Source organism: Bidens hawaiensis, unplaced genomic scaffold, assembly GCF_021521415.1.
Source record: "Bidens hawaiensis isolate Kalapana, Puna unplaced genomic scaffold, B.hawaiensis_p1.1 tig00065116_1, whole genome shotgun sequence".
NCBI lineage: Eukaryota > Viridiplantae > Streptophyta > Magnoliopsida > Asterales > Asteraceae > Bidens > Bidens hawaiensis.
Genome location: NW_027501624.1, coordinates 43,398 through 61,125, shown reverse-complemented (window position 1 = coordinate 61,125; position 17,728 = coordinate 43,398). Strand labels below are relative to the sequence as shown.

The 17,728-nt window shown below is 37.0% G+C and overlaps 4 protein-coding genes across 4 annotated transcripts; 1 reads left to right on the top strand and 3 right to left on the bottom strand.

The window, feature by feature from the left end:
* Positions 1-1,562: 1,562 nt before the first annotated feature.
* Positions 1,563-4,122, bottom strand: LOC143604447 (uncharacterized). The gene is made up of 2 exons (XM_077080920.1): positions 2,874-4,122; positions 1,563-1,937 (listed from the first exon to the last, which is right to left on the bottom strand). Exons 1-2 carry the CDS (start codon positions 3,376-3,378, stop codon positions 1,897-1,899), a joined length of 546 nt encoding a protein of 181 aa, XP_076937035.1. The 5' UTR covers positions 3,379-4,122; the 3' UTR covers positions 1,563-1,896.
* LOC143604443 (uncharacterized) lies at positions 3,409-4,026 on the bottom strand. The gene is made up of 2 exons (XM_077080917.1): positions 3,874-4,026; positions 3,409-3,783 (listed from the first exon to the last, which is right to left on the bottom strand). The coding sequence occupies exons 1-2, from the start codon at positions 4,024-4,026 to the stop codon at positions 3,409-3,411; spliced, it is 528 nt and encodes a 175-aa protein (XP_076937032.1).
* Positions 4,123-6,547: 2,425 nt separating the features above from the next.
* LOC143604444 (S-type anion channel SLAH3-like) lies at positions 6,548-9,265 on the top strand. The gene is made up of 3 exons (XM_077080918.1): positions 6,548-6,874; positions 7,515-8,282; positions 8,720-9,265. Exons 1-3 carry the CDS (start codon positions 6,674-6,676, stop codon positions 9,056-9,058), a joined length of 1,308 nt encoding a protein of 435 aa, XP_076937033.1. The 5' UTR covers positions 6,548-6,673; the 3' UTR covers positions 9,059-9,265.
* A 5,087-nt stretch (positions 9,266-14,352) lies between these two features.
* On the bottom strand, positions 14,353-15,192 carry LOC143604446 (putative membrane-associated kinase regulator 6). Its single transcript, XM_077080919.1, has one exon. It carries the CDS (start codon positions 15,158-15,160, stop codon positions 14,567-14,569), a length of 594 nt encoding a protein of 197 aa, XP_076937034.1. The 5' UTR covers positions 15,161-15,192; the 3' UTR covers positions 14,353-14,566.
* Between the last annotated feature and the right edge of the window lie 2,536 nt (positions 15,193-17,728).

Genomic DNA, 17,728 nt, shown 5'->3' with positions numbered 1-17,728 from the left:
ATAAAGCAACAAGTAAGCCATATCATTACCTCTTTTGTAGAATAAAAGAGAGGTATCCGAAATAGAACTCTTGAACCCACACTTAGTAATGTAAGTTGCGAACCTTTGGTACCATGCTCGGGGTGCTTGTTTGAGGCCATATAATGATTTCTTTAATTTACAAACATAGTTCGGATGTTGTGGGTCAACAAATCCCGGGGGTTGAAACATATATACGGTGTCGTTTAGTTCCCCGTGTAAGAAAGCATTCTTAACATCAAGTTGGTGTATTGGCCACGACCTCGATAGAGCAAGACTAAGAACAGTCCGTATAGTAGTCGGTTTCACAACCGGACTAAACGTTTCATCACAATCAACCCCGACCTGTTGAGATTTTCCATTAACAACTAGCCGTGCCTTATATCTTTCAAGTGTACCATTTGCATGAAACTTGTGGCGAAACAACCACATGCAACGTATAATACGTGTGTCACGAGGACGCAGTACGATTTCCCAAGTGTTATTATTTATTAAAGCATCGTATTCTGTTTTCATGGCGGTAGACCAGTTGAGGTCGGACTAGGCATGTATGTGGGATTTGGGTAAGTGTGATATGGAAGAGACATTGAGGTTGAAAGGGATCTTGGGTGTAACGATGACTGACTTGGAACGGGTTGCCACTGGATGGGCAGTTTGTGGTTGGGTGGTTTAGGAAATATTTGGTTGATTTGTGTTGACCATGGGTGGGTTATTTGGTGTGGGGGGGGGGGGGGGGCGTGAGTTAAGGGGTGGGTAGGAGAGTGTGGTGAACAAATAGGGTGTAGATCAGTGAGGTTTGGGTCTGATATAGGAATTGGGTTTATGGTTGGTAATGGGTTAAGGGGGGTGTTAGGTGGTGTAGTAACAGAAGGCACTGGAGGTGTGGATTTTGGTGTAGGTTGTTGAAAGATGATAGGTGAGGGGTCCGAATCAAGGAATTTATATGAGTTTGGTGTAGGAGTAAAGGTGGTGGAGAATGGAAAAACCGATTCGTCAAACGTGACGTGTCGGGAAAGAATTATTTTACCGGAGGATGTATCGAGGCAACGGTAATCCCGATGGAGTGGACCGAGGTGCGAGTTTGTGTGGACGGGTGACAGTTTGGTTGGGGTAGCAAAGGCATCCGAAAACACGAAGGTGGTCGTATGAAGGATGTTTCATGTAAAGTAACGAGGTTGGTGTGTTAAATTTTAGTAGTTTGGAGGGAAGGATGTTGTGAAGGTAAGTTGAGGTGTGAAGAGCTTCCACCCAATAGCGTGGTGGGAGAGAAGTATGAGTGAGGAGGGACAACATAAGTTCGTTAATGCGACAAATTATACGTTCGGCGGTCCCGTTTTGTTGAGAGGTATGAGGACAAGAAAACCGAAATTGTAAACCATGTTGAGAAGCGGAATTTTTGAATTGGGTGTTGTCAAATTCCCCTCCCATATCACATTGAAAGGTTTTTATTTAACAGTGAAATTGTGTGTAGATAGGTTATGCAATTGGGTGAATTTGGTGAATGTTTCAGATTTGAACTTAAGGGGAAAAACCCAAGCAAAATTAGTAAAATCATCGATGATGATAAGGTAATATTTATAACCATTTTTACTCACAATCGGTGAGGTCCATAAATCACAATGCAATATATCAAAATGAAATAAAGTAGTAGAATTAGATAAAATAAATGGTAAACGTTTGTGCTTAGCAATTTGGCACGAATTACAAAGATAAGAACGACTTTGTTTATCACAAGGAATAAACTTATTTGAACTTAAAAAATCTAGAACATGCAATCCTGGATGTCCTAGACGTTGATGCCAAGACGTGGTGTCCGAGAGGGCTACGAAGGCGGAAGCAGACGGAGTGGCGGGAGCTGTGAGTGGGTAGATATGACTGTCACTGTTGTGACGGCTCAGGATCCTCCCAGTCGGGTATTCCTTCACAGAAAAACCAAAAGGATTAAAATCAACAGACACCCAATTATCGACACTAAATTTTCGAACAGAAATTAAGTTTTTAATAATGGAAGGTGTGTGAAGAATATTATTGAGTTGGAGAGGGGTCGAGGAGTGGGGAAGGGTGGTATGACCCGATCCGACAACTGGTACTCGATCGCCATTTCCAACAAGAATAGAGTTAGGTGATGTTTGTTTTTTAAGATAAAAAATGTCTGCAATCTGATTTCATATGATTTAATGTCTGCAACTGAATATGTGGTCTGAAGGTCTGCAATATTAAAATATAATACTGTTTGTTTTATAAACTGGATATCGTCTGCATAAGCTGAAAAGTAGTTAGATATCATATATATTATAGTAGGTAAAAGTCATTTTACGTTTGTAGACTGCTAAAACAATTGGTAGTGGTGTACGAACTATGGAAGTGGGCGGTGGTAGACAATTGTGGTAGGCGGTGAACGGTGGGTGATGGTAATGGACGGTTGTGGTGGTGGGTGGTGGACCGTGATGGTGGCCGACAATGGGTGGCGGTGGTGATGAACGGTGGTGGTGGGTGGTGGATGGTTCTGGCGGGTGGTGGCGGCGGCGGACGGTGGGTGGTGGCGGTGGCGGGTGGTGGTGGATGGTGGTGGCGGGTTGTGGTGGCGACGGACGGTGGGTGGTGGCGGTGGCGGGTGGTGGTGGATGGTGGTGGCGGGTGGTGGTGGCGACGGACGGTGGGTGGTGGTGGTGGATGGTGGTGGTAGTGGACGGTGGTTGTGGCCGACGGGGGTGGTGGTGGTGGTGGTTAACGGTGGTGGTGGTGAGTGGTTGACAGTGGTGTTGGGTGGTGGTGGTGGTGGCAAACGGTGGGTGGTGGCGGCGGACGGTGGCGGTGGGTGGTGGTGGCGGCGGCGGTGGCGGTGGTAATCATACCTTGGTTATGCGTCAGATGGTCTGATGCACCCGTGTCCATAAGCCATTCCGGTTGACTCGAGTCTAGAGACATGGCTTGAAAAGCGGCTCCAAGTTCCCTCGGTTCGAGTGGGTTAACTTCGGTAACATGAGCTTGAGCACATGAAGATTGTTGAGGTGCTCGAGTTTGTTGTGGTGGAGCCGAAGGTGCAGCCCACTGACCTGCCCAGCCCTCTTGTGTGGGATACGGGCATGGAGGAGGAGCCCAATAAGCAGCCCACGATGGAGGAACATGAGGGTAATAGTTGGGCTGGCCTTGAGAAGTGAACTGTTGGCGATTTGCGGGAGGACCGTGGTGTTTAGATTGACCACGGTTTGGTTGGGGTTGGTGGTCACGGGATGAGTATTGAGTCGGTGTTCCGGTGCGGTTAGAGTTGGTGTTGTACCGACGGTAACCGGGCTTGGCAGTACCACGAGATTGGCTCAAGTCACGGCGGTTGTGGCTGGAGGTGTTAATGGCAGCCATGGCTTGAGACGGAGCGGCGGAGTCACGGGCTTAAATTCTCCTCTGTTCATGATCTAGCATATCACAAGCTTTATCCCATGATGGAATGGAATTATTGATGATAGTACCAATAGCATCCAACTCACTCGGAAGACCTCTGACCAATTGTAAAACAAGTGCTTGTTCATTGACGGATCTGCCCAGGTCGTTCAACTGGTCCGCAATAGACTTAAGTTTCTGACAATAAGACTCAAGATCTGGCATGGCAGAGAGTTGAAGAGTGACAAACTGGGTTGTCAATGCGGCCATTCTAGCACCCTTGTTATTTTGAAACAAGGCTTTGACACGGTTCCATGCTTCAAGGGCGGTAGATTCGAGTTCAAGAACCCGATCTAAAAGCTTATCCGACAGTGTTCCGTAGATCCACTGCAGGACAATAGCATCGATCTTCATCCACTGATCATAAGACGGATCAGTTTTCGGAGGCGGTTAAGTACCGTTGATGTGGTCGAGTACGTCGTAACCACGAGCATGAAGGTGAAAGAGCTTCACCCAAGCAGAGTACGTGACCGTTTTCTCATCGAGAACACGAACTTTCTTCTGGATGTCGGTGACGGTGTTAACCGGGTGAAGAGTATTTGGTTTTGAAGTTTCGGCTTTGTCACTCATGATGGTGGTCAGCGGCGAAACTAGGGTGGCTGAATCGAAATCCGGCGAAGGAAGGAAAGGGAGAAAAATATGGATCGAGATCCTATATTAGTTGTGATACCATATTGTTTGGTGATATTGTTTGTCAAAAGGATGATTTCATTATCACATAAACAGGTACATATAGATAAGTACGTACATGGAAACTACATTCCTATTCTAAAGGGAATATTCTAGAGTTAATATAATTAATACAAATAATACAAAATAATACATAATATGTTCCACTAATACTAACTACTCTCTAAAGTAGATATTCTAAAATAAATAAATAAAAGCAGACCAAATAATGTGGTTTCGAATGACGAAAATAAAGTAACTATATAAAGTTATTCAAGTATTTCATAGTGTTTTTAACTTTCATTTAAAATAACAAGTGTTTTAAAGTATAATAATTGTAGGGGTATGGTACTAAAACCCGGTTCTACGACCCTAAATCTATTATGTTTGGCTTATTTTATTACATGGACTAATACAATGTTATTGGGCTGAGGGGGTTTTGTGGAGCTAACCCTAACTGGGCTAGGCCCATTAGGGTATCATGATGGTGGCCATGAGGCTCTCTATATAAGGAGGTCTCCACCTCCTTGTTAGCGGGTCATGCTCAATAAGAGCCACCACCACTTTTTTGTGTCTGTGAACAAGAAATCCTCAGGATATCTTAGCAGTCACCTCCACACCCCCAAAAAACCATTGCAGGTTTCAAGCAGCTGAAGAAGAAGATCAAGACGTGGTTCGTTCATCTCGAAAATCCGTGGAAACATCGTCATGGATCAGGTTAGATTCATTTCGTGCTTCGACAATAATCATATTGTTTTTGTAAAAAGAAAAAAATAATGTGGAAATAGAGTGAGAAGAGTGAGTGCTATATATAACAGTGCTTCACATTTAAGATTGTATAAGCTGTTCTCTCTTGCTCTGTCTCAAGCACAGAGCATTCCTTCTTATTTCTCAAGGTACAACTCATTTCTTCACATTTTACCAACAAATGTACAAGTCTATAGAGATTAAGATCCGCGTCTTTGTCAAAATCATACATTGTAATAAGATCAAAAACATTATATATAATATGTGCATGAAGATTGTTGCATCATAAAAGTTAACCTTTTTATTAATACATCATTTTAATATATATTCTTTTTGTTTGCAGAAATAAAATCGACTATAAAAATGGAGAACGGCAAGGATTCCTCTAGAGTAGTTCTATCACCGATCAGATCTGCGGATTCAGACCAAATTCTGGGTTTTGAAGATGGCGTTATGAAGCCAAGTGGCAGCTCAAGCTTTCCGATTATGGTATGTTTTACTATTATATTTATATGAGCAACGTGTTTGGTAACTAGTAAACTAATATCAGAGTTGGTAAATGTTTTAGGACCGGTCAAAACGGCTTGGTCGGTTTCAAATCTCAATGACAGGTTCAGGTTTTTAAGTTAGGAAAAACATTAAAATAATACGTATTTTTCAGAGGATGCTTCAAAATAATTACTCGTATTATTTTTATTTCTTATTTTAAGTTTCTTTTATTGTTTGACATGCTGTTTTGTACAACATTTTGTTAAGGGGTTGTAGTTTCATACATCTCTATTAGAAAATACATACCCTTATATGTGTATAATAAAGACAATTTTTTTTTGTCTTTTTTCCATTGACGGGTGTATGATAATCATATTTCTTTTTTAATCATATAAAGTTATAAAATAGTTTTTTTAACAACAAATTTATTTCCATCAAAATCCCCCTAGTCTTTCACTTGCAATGATTTTAACCCATCATCTTCACTTTGAAAGAATGAACATCATTCCATACCACTAGACCATTATGTGTGTATAACAGTTTCAGTTTTGAAACCATTGGTTTTACAAAACAAAAACTACATTACAAATTTCAAAGGATGTTGGGCAGAGGGTGTAGACTGTCTAGTTTTTTTGTTTTTGTTTACCAATTTTTTTACACCTAAATTCCATCTTTACCTTGAACTTGTAAGAACTTGACCCATAATTTTACATTTGTGAGGGGAAACATACACTGCACCACTAGGTCATGAGTTAAACCATCTAGCAAGCATTTTATATTTTTCATACTTTTGCTTTTATGACAAATATATTAAAGATTACACTTATTAAATAATAACCAACCTTTTTTAAAAAAAGTTAGTTGATACTTGATGGTGCTTGAGTGGACTTTAGTTTATATGATGTAATTCTTTTAGTTTATACCTTTAAGAAAATTTAATGGACTATTTTTAGATTTAATATAAATCGATTGAAAATAATAGCGTTACTAGTGTATGTTACAATCCAATATATGGTTGGACTTTGTCACATTTTGGTTCTTAGAACTTGTTTGAATTTGCCAGGGACCCAATGGAAACGACGTAGTAAGCCCGGTTGATCCTTCCTACCAACAAACAACACAATCTGTTTCAATTAGCATTCCACCGTCACCATTGGATGCCAAAAGAGTTTTGTTCAAAGAAAACAATGAAGTAATCGGAAATGATAACCCGGCCCAAACCGTGAAGCTTGGAGTGTCGGGCTGTGAAATTAATGAAACTGGCCCAGAGAAAAGCCCGGAGCGTCTTGTGCTACCCGTGAAAAACCCAAGGATGGATGGGATGAAGGATAACATATTCAACGCGTTTAAAACATGGTCGGGTCGACTTGAGAGACAACTTTCAGTTTTACGTGGAAAGTCGTTTTCACGTAATGATCCAGAGATAAACCCTCCCCAAAATATCCAAGGAGAGAGTTTACCTGCAGATAGATACTTTGATGCTTTAGAAGGACCCGAGTTGGAAACTCTTAGGGTATGTTCAAATCCTTTTCTTTAAAAGTTTATGTTGTTTATGGTTAAGGATCATAATGTGACAGGTATTGATAGTCTCAGTCACATACTGGATTATAAAATAAATTCTCATACCCGGTCCAATACATGTACAATAATTACTTGCCGGGTATCAATTATACAAGTTAGTGGTTAAAAATTACCCCTTGGATTTCCAAATATATTTTTTACTAGATTATAATTTTTTTTATAATTTGATCACCTAAGGAAATTAGATATATAAAACTTTACATTTTTGTTTCATTACACAAGAACAAAAGAAAAAAATTAAATTTATATGTGTATAATTTGGGTAAATGAGTATGTATGTATAAGATAACTGAGCCGCGTTTCACCTAATACTTTATACATCTCATACCCATGAAATTTTTTTAAACTAATCTCATACATGGTCCCATACCTAAATACTCGTCCCATTACTCTTGGATATTTCGGGTTTTGTGTTTGCAAATTGAGTTCATGTTCGTTTGCCATCTCTATTGAAGTGATCATTTATTAGGAAATAAGGCAAGAGTTTAGTTATAAAATATAATGAACAGATTTTAAGCTAAAGTTTGTAACATCAAGTGTTTTAATTTATTTTTCATTGTTCTGTCTAACAGCCTTCTGAAGAAATAATGCTTCCTGAAGACAAAAAATGGCCTTTTCTTCTTCGTTTTCCGATCTCATCATTCGGTATATGTCTCGGCGTTAGCAGCCAAGCGATTTTGTGGAAAAATGCCTCAACGGCTTGGACCCATTTTATTCATATAAGCCTTAGAGTTAACTACATATTATGGTGCATATCAATCCTTTTGTTTGCCATTGTGGCCTCAACATACCTTCTAAAAGTAATCTTTTACTATGAAGCAGTCCGTAGAGAATACTACCACCCGATTCGGGTTAACTTTTTTTTCGCCCCGTGGATCGCTTTACTCTTTTTGGGCATTGGGGTTCCGGAAGATGTCACTACAAGTTTGCCACATTGGCTATGGTACGTGTTAATGACGCCGGTATTTATCCTTGAGCTTAAGATTTACGGGCAGTGGATGTCAGGCGGGCAGAGGAGGTTGTCAAAGGTGGCAAACCCGTCTAACCATTTATCGGTGGTCGGGAATTTTGTTGGGGCGTTATTAGGGGCGTCGATGGGATTGAAAGAAGGCCCGATTTTCTTTTTTGCGGTTGGGATGGCACATTATACGGTCTTGTTTGTGACATTGTATCAAAGGCTTCCCACAAATGAGACTCTCCCGAAAGAGCTTCATCCGGTTTTCTTTTTATTTGTTGCGGCGCCTAGTGTTGCTTCTATGGCTTGGGCTAAAATTAATGGGTCATTCGATTATGGATCACGAATCGCGTATTTCATTGCCATGTTTCTCTATTTTTCACTGGTTAGTTCGGTTCTCTTCGAGTGAGTTCATTATGCATATAACTAAGGGAAAATCATCAAAATAGCCATTTTGACCAATGAGTTTGACAAAATAGCATTAACTTTAAAATTTTCAATCAACAAGTGTTTGACAAGTGCTACTTGGTGCAACAGATTTTCATTTGGCACAATAAATCCATTCTCTTGCCTCATATGAAAATTTGTTACACCAAATAGAAATCTGTTACGGTTGCAACAAGATGTGCCACGTGGAAAGTTCTGGTTGGCTTGAAATATTTTTTTAACTAAGAAAAAGAGACATTTTTGTAAAAGGATAATGTCAAGGCTATTCTTCAAACTTATGTGTCAAAATGGTGTTTTTTGTGATTTTCTCTATAGTTAATATTGTGTCTTTTTACAATCGAAATATTAAAATGGTTCATTGTTGTTACATTGCAGGCGGTTCGTGTAAATTTCTTTAGAGGATTCAAATTCTCGTTAGCGTGGTGGGCATACACTTTCCCAGTGACTGGAGCTGCTATAGCCACGTTAAGATACTCAAGCGAGGTTCCAAATATTGTAACTAAAGCGTTGTCACTAACCCTTACAATTGTTGCCACAGTAACAGTGACCGGGTTACTGGTGACAACTATTGTTCATGCTTTCGTGTTACAAGACCTTTTCCCAAATGATATAGGGATTGCTATTAGCGGAAAAAAAACCCAAAACACAAAGGAAATGGTATCATCGAAACACATGTGGGTCCACCAAAGATATCGAACATCATGTAAAGTCTAGCGAGAAAATGGTCGAAGTTCCGGTGATATCTCCGGGATTAGGCGTAAAACCGTTATCAGTGCGAGTACTGTAACAAGTAACGAGGGTTTAATGATTAGGCAAATGAAGAGCATAGCTAGGGAAGTTCTAATTAACTTGATGTATATATTAAGGATTTAAGGTTGGCCTTTATAAGAAAATAACAACGTTGTTATTCTAAACTCTATTTGTTTTACAATTTTTGTCTACTAATTGAATTTATAATCACATAATTGATAAAATCGGCTGATGAATAGAAAATAGACATATAAGAAACTGATAATATATTATTGGGCATTGGCAACTGAAATAATTAAATAAGTAATAGTAGTTTGCTTAATACAACAGTACTTTGGCTAATGATTAATTAATTAATTAGTGTACAATGTTAGAAGAAGATTCAATAACCACAAACTATAATAAATTTAGTCAATGTTTTTGAAGGATAGGTAATGAAATACATAATAAAAAGGTTGTATATTCAAAGATGAATTGATATAACTCATCAAAACGTAAACACACAATAATTTATATTGAATAACTCTCAATAATATATAGAGGAAATATAACTCAAAAACCCCTATTACACATAACTCGTGTTTCTCTAGATGAACCCTAATTCGGTTGCATCTCGTGTGTATATTTCTAATGTCTAGCCATAACTCGGTTTATATAGACTAACCTAACATGTTAGTCAAGACATTACTAAATATAATAAAACCCTAATTGCAACCCCATAAACTCATTACATCATTAATGAATCCCACGGACATGACAGACATCAAGATGAGAATTACGTCCAACATATATTATTTCAAATGGAGGGTCCGTTCAGGGCCGGCTCCGAGAGTCGTAAAAAAATTTTGGGCCAAAGGCGAATATTAATTCAGGCCTTAAATAAAATATAAATTAAGTAACTCAAAAATAAAAAGTAAATGATACGATGGCAATTGCGATTTCAACAAACAAAACATAAATATTGTATCAAAATACTTTAATTTAAATACCCAAACGAGACCTGACGTTCTCCTAGCTTTTTTGAAGTAAAACTCTCGATCAATTCTTTATAATTTATGTCATCCAACACATTATTCTCAATAGATATCATCGCCAAGCCGCCTCCTAAAGAACATTTTAAATGAGTCGGTTATGATTTGGGTAATTGGCTTTAGATTATAGACTTTGGTTATAAGTTTGAAGGTTTTATAAGTTTAAGTACAAATTCTTAAAAATATATATATATTACATTCCTGAATAACACTAAGAATTCATGGCCGCAGTACAGCTAAAATAAATTGGCACCTAATATATAAATTTATATAAAAACGATGGATCTCTAAAATATTCTAAAATATATACTTAAGGTTAAAGGAAATAAATTTGTTACCGTGTCACGATTATTATTCTTAATATTTTACACATATTTAGAAAAATCTATCGTTTTATTGCTAGTGGAAATCACACACACTGACACACATGGACTTTGAAGTTTGGTCAAATATATCAATAGAATAGAAAGTTTATATTTCAAAAAATAAATAAATAGAAAACCGAGGATAGATAGAAACTAGAAAGTACATGCATAATAATATTATATTAGTATTAATTATATGTGGGGTTTAAAGACAAGACATTGAAACATGTGCAATTCATCTCCATCCTTTGTATCTTCATCCTCTTGTCTCCAATTTTATCGCCATTGCAGCACCATAAAAAAGCCGGGAATTTTTTTAATTATTTTTTTTAATTTGTTAATTTTTTGGCCTATCGGATAGTCGGGCATGTGGCCGTCGACCACCCTGCCTTGGCTCATAGCCGGGCCTGGGTCCGTTTTTTAAGGAAATATAGTTTTTAATGGATTTTGACGGTCATTGTTCTCTTGAGATTTTAACATATATAAATTATAATAATTTAGTGTTAAAAATATAATGATTTACAAAGGAAAAAGGTTTATTCCCTAGTTAAAACCAGATTTGTGGAGAGTTTACAAGAATTATCCAACATGTTCTTGAACCTTATACTGAACGTTAAATACAGCACATTAGCACAATCGATTTCGATTGGACTGAAACTTTCACCAATAGAGAGTAACCAAAGCCCAAACCAGGAAAAAGCCCATTAATTACTTTGTTGTGTTATAACCCATTAAAGAAAACCACCAGTGAGTCCACCACATTAACAGTAAAAAAGAGTCAAGCATTGTCGTTTTTGGTTTTTGAGATAGTTGAACCAAGTTTTGTCTACAAGTATATCTATATCATATCACAGACTTATTCTCTTATCTCTTAAAAGTATATAAGTACGCTTCTTTGCTTTCTATTTTGATGAGCGATCCCATAGCTAGAAAACGACTCTATAGAACGTAGTTTACTCATTATACAACCATAGCACGTTGTGATGCAATTTATGTTCTCGGTTGTTCCTTGTGATCTCACTTTGTCATTGTCGAATTCAATTTTGTGCTTCCTCAAATGGTTTCTCTCGAAATGGGGTATTATAATGTAAGTGTTTCTTATTATACATTCCACGTGATGTGCTTGGGGCCCTATCCAACCTTGGCTTAGTTATTTGTTTTGGTGGGACAAGAAAGTATACAATATTAATAGTAACGCCCCAAACTCAAAGTAATAGTTTGATTCAATAATATATATATGAACCACTTATGACCAGGCTCATTAATAGTGTATAGTTTAGGTCTTATAAGAGAAAATAGCTACTATGGTTAATTCTTACCAAGAATGGTGTGTACTTGGGTGAAAAGGTTTTATAATTGGGAATATCTTCAAAATGATTATAGCAATCTTCTTTGGTTGTTACTTTTGTAATCAATGCCGTTCAAAAAAAACTTTCGTAATTAAGCCGCAAGCAACTAGTCTAATATATGTGAATTACATGTCATGACCATGGGTCAGTATATATAACGTGGCACTTTGATGACACATTTTCAACAATTTGAAATGAACTCTTCATGAAGTTTGCCGGACTAATTATAGGGTTGTCGGTTCGGTCCAGGAAACTATTTGCATATGGTTGATGTTGAGATGATGACTTTCTGTGATGATTTAAAGGGTTGTGGCTGTTTCACGAACCGTAACTAGCTAGCATTTAGCGATGTAATAGTTAACACGGACTTGCCGTTGATTAATTTGTCAACAACAAAGTAAACTTTCACTGTAAAACGGTTGCTATGTCACGTGAAAACCATTTAATAAAGACTCATTCTATATAATAAATTGATAAGAGCCAAACATAATTTTTGGTTATTGGAAATTTTTGACTGCTTAGCAGTTTAGCTGGTTTATCACTATGCCACTATGGGGTACAGTGACGATAAATGATTCTAAACACGTTGATTCACTATATCTTGGGAATTGATTCTGTCAAAATACTCAACTTGATTTACGCTTATTTCTTCTTCTATTTGTGTGTGTGTGTGTGTGTTTTGTACACAAATGGAATGTAATCACATTTTTATTGCATGGACTACTAGGCTCCAAAAGATTTGAATGATGGGTTCTTTATGCCCACGGGTTGTTGCTGTGTAATAAATAATTCTTGAAGGGCTAAGGAGCGCTTGGACAAAGTAGAAGGGCTTCTAAAGTTTAGTGTTGGGCATTAGGGACTAATAGTGAAACTTTGCTTTAATCCAAGTATAAAAATTATAAACGGTGTTTGAAAGAGTTCATGATTTTAGATGACGTCTCAGTCTCTCTCATCAAAACATCACTCTAGCTTCCACTAGAAATTCGTCCATTGCCTTTGTGTATTTACAATTTTCTTTCTTATCTTCAAATATAAAAAACGAAGTTTTGATATATTTGGTTTACTGGCCCCAGAGGCTGTGAAATTTTTGAGTATGGTTCAGCGCGTCATACACGAAACCTCTTCAGCTTCTAGGTCCCAAAACTTCGTTTTTAGCAGGATTGGCTTTGCTATTCAAAAGGGGTTGCGGCGCAGCTTGTTGCCCGTTTGCCTGCCACTCTATTGTAATCGTTTTATAGTAAATTATAATGAAATAATAAAAAAAAACATATCTCTAAATAACATTTCCTTTATACTTCTATTAATACATTTTCTTTTTTCTTCACTTACTTAGAACCACTTTAAAAAATAAACAGTTACATTTTAAATATATAAAAATATCAATACATTTTCTTTCTCATTAATCATAACACTCTAAACCACTTGCTACATCATAAAAACCACACTCACTAAATTTGATGGAAGAAATGTGAATGTTATTAATGATTCAATATTCGTTTCTTTTTATGGTTTTTGATAGATGTGACATAATTTGTTTCTATTCGAATATACTGTTTCATAAATTTCAGGATGTACAGTCACAACACACTTATATTTATATGAGTTTTGATATAATTTTTATTCGAAATTGAACTACGGCAATGTGCATGCCACATCCTCTCGTTAATATTAAAGCTATTAACAAATAAAATGCATGTAACCAAATACGTTTTGTAACAATACATGAGGCATGGATTCTTTGTTGGAATAAACCCGAATTATTGAAACAATTTGATAACATGAATGGCAAGTAACTAGTCAAAGAGTTGATACACTCTTGTTTGGATCAGTTGGACAAGGAGAAACACAATGGAAAAGACCCAAACTTCAAATGAATATAACTTGGACCGCAAGTGGAGTTACCTGGCCCGTGACCAACATACGGAAATCGTGAATCACTCATTAACTTAGAGCATGTCTGGGTTTGCTTCTTGAAATTGCTTATGGCTTTTTGAAGAGGCAAAATGTCCAAAATGTCCCTCCAAAAGCACCTAAAAGCTCCTCCTGGAGCTTTTAGGTGCTTTTGGAGGGGCATTTTGGACATTTAGCTTTAAGGTGCTTTTGGAGGGGCATTTTGGACATTTTGCCTCTTAAAAAAGCCATAAGCAATTTCAAGAAGCAATTCCAGACACCCCCTTAATTTAAGTCTTTAGTTATAGTCTTAATATCTAAATTTACGAGTCAATTTATAATTTCAATTATTTGATAAATCAAGCGGCTCCTTATGTATTGAGAATTCATCTTTGTTGGTTACGTTTACGCTTTGTGTCAATTTAAATACGAACTTGTAGTCTTTGGTCTCGTTGTTGATTCTCGCAAACCACCCAAACTTGCATCAAGTAAAAAGTTAAACCAACATTTAATACATATGTGTGATTGTTTAGTACAAGAATATGTTTATTTTTGCAACTTGAAGGTTGATTAAGTAGTTGTTTATTGATGTATTTAAGTCTCCTCTAAGAAATACCCTCCTCCTCATCTCCTTCTAACTAGAACACCCACACGTTTACTACTAACTTAAAAGCATAAAACAAGTAAATGACACTAGCACTTACAACCAGAATAATTATAAGAAGGCTAATTATAATTTCATATTTTATGCAACCCACGGTTACACGAATTATATATATCTATCTAGAAGTTTACAAAGTATATATGTAACTACTAACTAGCTAGTAATTACTCAATCTAATCCATACCAATTGTTTTCTTGCAATGTACAACTGCCTCATGAATTGAGATCTCAGAATCACAACATCTTGCACCCCAACACACCCCACTTGTCTTAGAACCTAGACCCCGGTTCTCTACGCCTTGTACTCTACTACTACTTCTGGACCTTCCGCGTCTCATTCTGTACCAAAGTGGTCTAATCAAATCCATATACTTTTGAATAATTGTTTTATGTAGCTTATTACATTTACTTAATGACATGGACAGACTTTTACGGAAACACCCCTCCTCTCGAGTCGAAGAAGAGAGAGGTGAAACAGGAATATTCGAGTTGGAATATGACTTCAAAGGTACCAAGAAACCGTTTGAGATAAGCTTATCAGCGTGGACAAGGGTCACATGGGGTTGGGATTTTGGTACATCGAAATCGAAATCTTTGTTAACGAGAAACCTTTTGGAAGGTGTAAGGTTAGGATCCATCTCGATGAAAGAAGCGCCATCAAACGAGAATCTAAAGGAGAGGTTTGGGCTATCGAGAGGCGGGTGGTTTTGGTTCACTAACCAAGTGTATGAAAAGCTCTCAACGGAGAGTGATTGTGAATCTTCCATGGAGGATTCAAATATTAGAGTCTGCGTGTTATGTTTATCAGATATCCTAGCTAGACTATAGGTGTATATATATAACAAAAAAGACGATTTTTTGGTGGTCCTTGTTACAATAGACTAAAGGAATATTAATGACATATGTGAACCCTACACATTATGTAATGTCTCATGTTATGATTTTTCGTATTATGAAAGAACAGGCATTGGTCCCATACATTTAATATATTTATTCAACACTTTTTTGAAATCATGAAGTTTAACTAAATTAAGAAAATTTATAAAATTTTTATCTCAAACAAACCTAAAGAAACAAAACCAAACCTAAAGAAACAAAACACCAGACACTGGTCCCCTTTGCTGTCGGGGAAAGAAATGGACATAAAGTATGGTAGGAAGAAGCAGAAAGAGACTTGAAACCAAATTGCCTTTTGAGGACAAAACAGAATTTGTAACTAGATTCATCTTCCGGACAAATGTTATAACTAGATTAGTATAGGACAAATGTTTGTAGCTAGATTCATATTCCAGACAAATGTTCCTTAATGTACAGAAAATGACCGCCTTAACTCTATGCCGAATTTTTGTGGTCAAGGTATTGCAAATTGTCCTCTAGTTGTAATGTAGCGTGGATTTATATCTAACGTACAAATGAATTATCTACAACAGTGTTGCTAGCTTACTTGGGACCAAACCGCAGAGGCAAATGAATGCCGTTCTAGCTCAAGCATTTATCGAAAGAAAAGAGTAACATGTCACGTTCAAGCTTAAAAAAATCGTATGTAAAATGATTACTATTATTGTAGGTAATTTAGATATGACTTAGCCATGGAATGTTATAAAACAAATGAGATAACAAGTAGTGTGAAGGTTAAACGATGGTAATTAGTATCAAACTAGTATTTAGACCCGCCGCAATTAATTTTTTGAGTAGGTGACGACTTACGTCCTAGCACCTTGCACTTGCAAATACACAAACGAAATAAGTTCTACTCGAACTTCATGTCACTATTCCAAGTTTTTAACAATAATACAGCTTAAGATCACATCAACAACCTTTACAAAAGTCAGTTAATTAGGCATTTGTGATTTGCCTAATTAGAGTGTGGCCATATTTGTCATTTATTAGCAAAAAGATATTTTCCCCGTTTTAGTTGGTGCTCTTTTGATGTTTCGGTTCCGGTCCTTCGCAGCCTGCAATTGTCATAGTCTGTAGCCTGCAATTCATTTTCTAATCAAAAGGAGGAAATAGAAAAGTTAACAGGAGACAAACACAATCAACCTTTTGCTTGAAAGGTAATAAAACTCAAAATGTGTACCGAAATAGGCTCAGGTTCGTTCACACAATGCTTGCAACATGATATGAGGCCTGCATTATAACTATTATGAGAACTATAAACGAATAACATATAAAAAAGTAAAAAAAATATTGGTCGAAAGTCGAAAACCAAACCGAATTAATTACCTGTATTTCCTAACCTCAAAAGAATCTAGCGATAGGATTTCGTCTATCAATGGGAAGACATGCAACAAACACACAAACAAAATCAACCTTTTTTTTCTTCAAATTTTGAATCATAAATTACTTCCTACCAATTTGAAACAGAGATTTATTGACCTGAAACATCTCGAGGATCCATAAACCAATCTGAACTTCTAAAGAGACGAAATCACAAATATAAGGTCCATCCGAGTCAAACAATTCCTCCTAACTTTTCAAGAAGCAACACTTTGACTGATTCTTCAAATCCAGTCATCACAGTTGTTCTCATTCTTTTGAGAACGCAAGGCAACTAATTCGTAATCGGTTACGTTTAAAAACTACAACTGGTTAAATAAAAAAAGTCACAAAGAATGTCATAGGTTGGGTCCGGGCCAGGCAGGTCAAAACTATTATACTAAAGCTATTTTCTTTTTCCTTTTTTTTTATCTTAAGTCAGTGTTGTTTTTAACAGTAATCGATTACCGGAAATGACCCGAATCCACCTGAACAAAAGAAATAAAACATGAAAATGACAATATAAATTTTATAGGCCTTTTCAAAAGTTGCCACCATCTCCAAAACAGATGTTCCTCGACCGATTCCCACGTTCTAGACCTCACAACCAAAAAAATTACAGTAGCTGTAGCAAGGTGTGAATACCAGAAGAAGAAAACTTTGTTTCCTGCTCGACACGTCAAATTTTTAATGATATACTTTGGATTTGAATAAAGAAAAACCAATGAAGAACATACCCAAAAACACAACTTTGCTTTGTAAAGAAGTAAATAAGGCAAAACGTAACTGAAGGAACTTGCTGCAGTTTGGTTCCTTGCGCGTTGCGCCAGGGTTTGAGCTAACAAAAAACAGAAACGTGATTATAAATAAAATGTGATTATAAATAAAACGCTCAGTTATGACATACAAATATAGCATATATTACCATGTCATGAACTGTAGTATTATCATAGCGTCGCCAATTGTTACTGTAAATTCGTTTATGTTGGCAGTGGCTCAGGTCCTGTATACGACTGCAAACAGATTGCCACGCCATAAACTGGAATATCATCACAACCAAAGACCGTACACAATTC

Excerpts from the sequence above, each read along its gene's own strand:
- LOC143604447 (XM_077080920.1), bottom strand. The coding sequence starts at position 3,378 with ATGGCTGCCATTAACACCTCCAGCCACAACCGCCGTGACTTGAGCCAA. Across the intron at positions 1,938-2,873 it reads CCATCTGACGCATAACCAAG|GAATACCCGACTGGGAGGAT; the intron begins GTATGATTACCA and ends TTTTCTGTGAAG.
- LOC143604444 (XM_077080918.1), top strand. The coding sequence starts at position 6,674 with ATGGATGGGATGAAGGATAACATATTCAACGCGTTTAAAACATGGTCG. Across the intron at positions 6,875-7,514 it reads CCGAGTTGGAAACTCTTAGG|CCTTCTGAAGAAATAATGCT; the intron begins GTATGTTCAAAT and ends TCTGTCTAACAG. Across the intron at positions 8,283-8,719 it reads TGTTTCTCTATTTTTCACTG|GCGGTTCGTGTAAATTTCTT; the intron begins GTTAGTTCGGTT and ends GTTACATTGCAG.
- LOC143604446 (XM_077080919.1), bottom strand. The coding sequence starts at position 15,160 with ATGGAAGATTCACAATCACTCTCCGTTGAGAGCTTTTCATACACTTGG.
- LOC143604443 (XM_077080917.1), bottom strand. The coding sequence starts at position 4,026 with ATGAGTGACAAAGCCGAAACTTCAAAACCAAATACTCTTCACCCGGTT. Across the intron at positions 3,784-3,873 it reads TTCATGCTCGTGGTTACGAC|TGGATCTACGGAACACTGTC; the intron begins GTACTCGACCAC and ends ATTGTCCTGCAG.